Below are 7,058 nucleotides of genomic sequence, written 5' to 3' on the forward strand. Positions count from 1 at the left end.
CATTTTGAATCTGTCAAGGTGAGACAAAAATGAAGTCCTGGTAGACCCCATATGGAAGGGACTCATATACCAAATATAGTTTTCTTATTACTCATAATAAGTGAGAATTTCGCCTATCATGCAGATATAAGTCTGATATCAAAATGCAAGTTCTTATTATTCAATATAAATATATACAACCCGTCACATTTTTCGCATTCATTACTGAGTTTACAGGACTGTGATTGATTAAACCTACACAAAAGTACATTGCCATACAGTTTGAATAAACCACATTGAATATAAAAATGTCAAAAGTATATTCATTTATTTTCTTACAACAATTATTTACTGTAAATGAACATTGAGCCTGATTACAATACAATCTAGTTATAATTATATCACATTTACATACCCAATTATACTAACATACGATTCCTCATACTTTTATAATTTATAAAAGCACAGGATTTATTTGTTTGGCTCAAAACCTATGCTATGCAGTTCAACCTAAATGAGCACTAAAAGAAAGATTTTTTTAATAAAGTGCCATGACAAGGATATGTAAGAAAGGGAGGTAACAAGACAGAAATTAATATTATAATATTCTCTTTTAATTATTTACATCATAATTTGCTGTTTCAAAAACTAATGTATATAAAATGATCTAAAATCAAAAATATATCCGATACATTATGATATATGATTCTTTCTCTTATGGATCAGATTGTCACATATATTCACAATAAAAACTAGATGCAAACATCTTCCCGTCTTATATATTTGTCTCTGATTATCCCTCACAAAAATAACTCTAATATTAAGGATGCTGGAGGTACAATGATGTAATATATTATAACCTCTCTGCTGAAAATCTTATATTTATTCACAAATCAATCTATAGCCGAATTTGTTCATATATCTTACTGACATGTATTCTAAATAGATGATCAACATCAAACACTATGAATACTTATTTCTCATTTAACATTAAAATTATCAAGAATATATAAAAATTGATATAAAATCATTGGCAACTTATTTCTGAAATCAAGGTACATCCTTTGTCTATGGAATGGTAAAGTAAAACAATCAAGTTTTCATGATTGACACAATAACTTGACTAGTTAAGAAACACATATTTACATGCTATGATTAAATTAAATGCATATACCATTTGAACATAATGCATACACAACAATACAACTTCTCAGCAAATTAGATAACATCATCATTTCAATAAAAGACCCATTTACATCATATCAAGACAAAACAAAATGTAAACAATGCAGACATTCCTTTATTTACTATCTTCAGTGAATAAGTATTAATTTATTTTAAATCAGTAGTAAGGAATTTTAATGTAAAAATTTCTTTTTAAATTTTTTTTCTTTCATATTTTTCAGCACATTTAGCCAGGTTTTATTGTTGGACGAAGCTGTTATAATAATTGAAATTTTAAGACAAAGCAATAACTGAGGTGAACTGTACAATACAACACTACTTTTAATAGAATCAACATATATTTATTAAAAATTAAGCTTTGAGTTACTCTATAGCATCAAAATTTGGCAATATAAAGACAGAATGATTTGTTGAAATGTCTTCTTGCTTTTTTGATATCTAATTGATAAACATGTAAATAACAACTGGTCTTTTACCCAATGAACTTTTTTTTGTTGATAAATAGATTGAATTTAAGTTTGAATTTATGGTATAAACAAGTTTTTCATAACTTGTATGCCATCTGTAGTTTTTAAACTTTCAGACATAAATTGATTTAAAAACAAATGAAATAAGGAACAAAAATATGATCATATATTACAGATAAACAAGTAAAAGAATGATGGAATATTGTAAAGCTTTGATGTAAAGGATCTCATCACAGAATAATCAAAAATCATATTTACATAAATATACAAATATGGACAATCAGTTTATAAATAAACAAATAAAACATCATCATTGATTGGCTAACTGTAAAACAACACAGCTTCTGATTGGTTGATCCAGTTAGGTACCAGCAACATGGTTGCTTTCAGTACCAACCTTCATTAGTCAGATTTGTGATGTTCTGCAGTTGGTTCCTTCTCCAAGACAAACTTTGTTTGGCTGCAAATGTTAAAAAAAATTCTGGTAAATATGACATGTACATGTATGATCAAGATGATGTTATTGCATTTATTTACAAAACAAATAAATTCAAATAATTTGAGACAAATCTTTACCTACCATTCATATTTCTTTACATCAGACTGAAGGAGGTATTATGTTTTGTTTGAATAGCTAATTTTATTGTGAGATGTTTGAAAACAATTTTAATTACTAAGTAACCATTTGAAAAGTGCTTGAAATATTTGTTTGTATTATGGATCTACTGAACAATAATTGAATTACTTCTTCTACAACATCATTTTAAGAGGTCTCTGATGTAATGACATATTTAAACTTTTGAAAGTTAACACCTAAGAAATGAAAAGGAAATCAACAGCACAACAACTTATAAATGTTATATGCCACGTTTTCCCCCTCCCCCTTTGGGTAAATCTTTTACAACTTTGATGCAATAATGTGTTTTATTTTTGGTCAATGCACACCTGACATATCAAATGATAAACTGTTGATACTGAGATATGTCTTTCCTGTATGTAGTTTTAATAGTAGTGTGCAAATGTTAAAATTAAAATAGCAATACTTTAACATTTCCACTATGCAAAGCATTCAAGAGTCACTAACAATTACAAAAGACACAGAGCCATATAATCTCTATCTTTAGCTTGCCAAACAGGTTTACAGCTTTGAGCAGATAATGTTTTTACTTAATACAGGTTATGATCTGAATTTTCGAAGGTTGTCAGTATTTTATCATTTATTGTTTTTATATATGAGTACTCCGGTTCAAAGTAATGGCTTGGCAGTATAACTCTAATGAGGACAAATCGTACTTACTTATTCATAAACCATAGAACTATGATTGCAAATACCAGTAATGTTATTTGACACCATCTGATTTAAATTTCATTTGATTTTCTATAATTTGAAATATTTCTCCTGGTTGTGGTATTCTTCCTGTTTCTAACTTTGACCAAACTGGAACATCTGTGTCAATAAAAAACAATAATACATGTAAATGTTAATTGTTAAAAAACAATAATACATGTAAATGTTAATTGTTAATTCCATCGCCATGTTCATACAAAGAGGAACAGAAAATGTTAGTATTTTCATAAAATTATCCAAATAGTTTTCTATTTGAATGTAGATGATGAATGATTACATTGATTTTAAAGAACATAATGTTGTGAGAATTAATTTTAGTACTTATTACACTGACTGCAAGGACATATTTGATATTACAGTCAAATAAAATACTTTTTATCCTATTTGTTATCAAGATGTCATAGATGTTGCATCAAACTGAAATGACAATATAGTTCCTAGTATTTTTACTTTAACAAAATTAAAAGTGTATGCTATAAAACAATATACCTAAATCCAATAATTTGAAGAAAGTTATAAATATATTCATCTTGTGACCATAAATCATTGAAACGACATAAAAAGAAGAATGTGTCTGAGGACATGAATGCCCCACTCAAGCTTACATTATATAATATATGAAAATACTTTTGGGACAAACAGAAGGAAGGACAGAACGACAGACAGACATGGGGAAACAATCTGAGTCAAACCTTTCATTTATAAATAAATCAGTATCTCCAGAGATGGGAATGTGTTCAACATTTGTTGGAGTTCCATATAAACAAAAATTTGTTAAGGGGCCAGCTGAAGGACGCCTCCAGGTGCAGGAATTTCTCGCTACATTGAAGACCTGTTGGTGACCTTCTGCTGTTGTTTTTTTCAATGGTCAGGTTGTTGCCTCTTTGACAATGGCAAAAAATATCATTAAATATCAAACACTTACCGTTTAAAGAGACTTCAAAGGCACCTGTTGATATCATCTGTCCTTCAATGGCATTACTGATGAAAAATATCATTAAACAAGCATAAATCTGAAAAAAAGAAAAATACAATATTTCTTTACTTTTCTTATTTCTACTGAATATTATATGTAGGCAGGTTTCCGAAAGGGTACCAGTACGATAATGTGACATTTAGAGTTAATTGTTTATATTCCTTGAGCTGAAGAGAATACAAATCATAAGCTAGTTAATATCACATTATTTACCCTATATACCTGGATTAAACTTGTACTATGGATGTCTTTTTTGTGGTTTTCTTGGTTTTTGGTTGATATATATACATGCATTAACATGTATAACCCCAAATTTCCTCTTATTACACTTTTTTCACATGTAGCTCTCAAACCATCGCAGTGGATGATACATTTAATATGTTATAAATATACTTTTAGTAAGTTTATCTGAATTATGGCAAATATTTCATTGCATCCATTGGGAAAGTATAATTTCTTTGATTTCATAGACATGACAAAAGTTATTACAAAATAAAAGTACAAGCTGTCTAGCAAGTGTTCCTTGTCTAACATATGTCTAACATACATGTTATTGACATGATTAAGCTAGGGTCAAACTAACACTTGACATGCTTGAGAAGGATTTTACTTTAATATCATGACTATAGACTTTACAGTTTGTTTGAAATGACAATTAATAAATGTTTTCCCTTGTCTCTTTTTATCAACGATAGGTACTAGAACCCAAACAATACAGGCTGTACTATAATAAATACACAAAAACTTACCTTATTTTCTTGCGCCCAGGTAAACACGCTAGGCGTATCCATATTGAGAAGTGTAAAAGGATTCTGCCCACTAACAATCATTACTATCACAACTAATTTAAATATGCTGAGAAATTGAGCAATAGCAGAACGAGTCGGAGGTGGAGGATAATTATCTCCCTCGATGCTCAGTTCTGGGAACCGCTCATGCAAAGCATGGGCGTATTGCTCAAAAACTTTCTTGTACCCTCAGGAGTAACTGCAAAAAAATAATTAAAAACAATTTAAAGAATACTTTTTAAGATTAGTTTATAATTTTCTATAATAAATATATAGTTCACTTCTTCCCATTTGCTTCATTGTTGAAAGTAAAGTTATTACTTTTCATATATAAACATGATAAATGCAACTCTGACATACAGCACATAGTAACACTCAAATGTGTCCCTCCCATACATGTTATATATATATTTTATTGAAATATGTCTATAAAAGTACGGTCTGTCAGGAGCCTGTTATTCACAATGATTCAGTAGTTGTCCTTTTTTTGTTTCTGTATATCATATCTGTTTTAAATTTTAGTCCATTGCTTTGTACATAAATCAGGCCTTTGTATTTTTTATTTGAATAGTTTTTCATTTTTCATTTTGGGGACCTTTTATAGCTGCCTATACAGTATGGTTTTACTCTTTGTTGAAAGCCATCATACATACTGTGTCCTATAAGTTTTATATGTCTATGTCTTAATCATTTGCCATGAGTTGTCTTATTGGCAATCATACCACATCTTCTTATTTTAATTTTCTTGATAGCTTAGCTATTTTTCATACAAACCACCAGCAGAAACAGAAGGGTATCTTTATTTTTAGTTACGTATTGTACCTCATGTTCTAAATTGTACAATTCAATAGCACTAGTACTGTGTAAAATAAAGTTCATGAAAGTGCCTTCTCCAGCTCTAGCCCACCTCATTTCTCATCATAGATTGATCTTAAATATCAACTGCGGTTGTTAAATCTTGTGCTAGATTTAGATTGTGTTCTTTGGTCTGTTACAACACGCACATGTGCCAGCAAAAAAAATGTACAGAATCTACAAATGTTCCTGTACTTGGTACCAGAAGTATATTTACGAGATAGTGAGTCTTCCCATGGATAGAAACAAGTGCCTGTGACCAGAAGGCAGAACTTTATGAAACTCCTGACACAAGACACCCAAATATGAGGGTTTAACCATTTTACATTTGAAAGTTTTCATTGTAAATAGTAACTAAAGCCTTCAATAAATAAAATACCAAGTCCAACCTGGAAGTGGAAGTTATAAATTGAATCCGGGTCCGTTTGCGCCCATTCACGTTCGCACCCTATCACGTTCGCTCCCATTCACTTTCGCACCCTACACGTTTGCACCCAATTTTTATTGGTTTGGGGTTTAATAACTTTTTAATCAAGTTTTGGCAAGTGTATCCCTATAAGTTTATTTGTTGTCATTACAATGACAACTGTTTTGTTTGTGCAAAATAAATCTTTATTATATTTCGGTTAGTGTATTACAATGTAGGTCTACCATATCTTACTTTCATTTCTTCAAAATAAAGTGAGATTCTGACATTGTCTGACAACTTTTTTTTTGTGTTAAATAAATTGATCATGTTTTGGAAAGTGTTTTGCTATAATTTTTTGTTCCATTGTTTTGGATCAATGGGGCAAAGCTATAATATAAAACAATTATCTTGTGTGTTTTTCATTTAAAATCTTCAATGTTTTACTTATACCAAGCTAAATACATGCAGTATTTACATCAAAGCAATTTAAAACAACAATCATGATTTTCTTATTATTCAACTGTAATTTGATTAAAATTGGGTGCGAACGGACTTTGGGTGTGCGAAAATGTATTGGGAGCGAACGGATCTGATACCCTATAAATTATAGGAATTGGTAGCTTACCAAAAAAGAAACCTGATTGTGGGAGTTGCTAAGGCTAATTTTGGAGCTTTAATATCTTTATGAACGTCAGCTTGTTCAGTCGGTGAGAGATCTCTCCATGTGAGGAATATAAATGCAGCAAAAACTGCGACCATCGAAAATTGGGCCATATCGGCCATTTGCTTTTTCCTTCTTTCGACTTCCTCTTGATTTTCCTATCTTTACCCGAAGTGAAAGATATTATTCGTAAGCAACTATATGTCACCAGAATGTTTCCTCTCCGAATCATTTGAAAAAGATAAATAAATTAAAAGTTATTCCTCTTTGTACCGGCACAATCCCATTTTGTTTATATTAGGGGGGATTTGTATAATCCTTCTCATTAAATCTTAAGAGTTTCAGTTCATAAATATTCTGTGAATTAACTGTAAATAGTTGTAAAAACAT

At 30.1% G+C, this 7,058-nt stretch overlaps 1 protein-coding gene across 1 annotated transcript; it reads right to left on the reverse strand.

The window, feature by feature from the left end:
* Positions 1–292: 292 nt before the first annotated feature.
* LOC134712731 (selenoprotein T2-like) lies at positions 293–6,843 on the reverse strand. Its single transcript, XM_063574571.1, has 5 exons — positions 6,633–6,843; positions 4,705–4,942; positions 3,905–3,992; positions 2,929–3,078; positions 293–2,091 (listed from the first exon to the last, which is right to left on the reverse strand). The coding sequence occupies exons 1-4, from the start codon at positions 6,788–6,790 to the stop codon at positions 2,972–2,974; spliced, it is 591 nt and encodes a 196-aa protein (XP_063430641.1). The 5' UTR covers positions 6,791–6,843; the 3' UTR covers positions 293–2,091; positions 2,929–2,971.
* Positions 6,844–7,058: the final 215 nt, after the last annotated feature.

Source organism: Mytilus trossulus, chromosome 3 (assembly GCF_036588685.1).
Source record: "Mytilus trossulus isolate FHL-02 chromosome 3, PNRI_Mtr1.1.1.hap1, whole genome shotgun sequence".
Taxonomy (NCBI): domain Eukaryota; kingdom Metazoa; phylum Mollusca; class Bivalvia; order Mytilida; family Mytilidae; genus Mytilus; species Mytilus trossulus.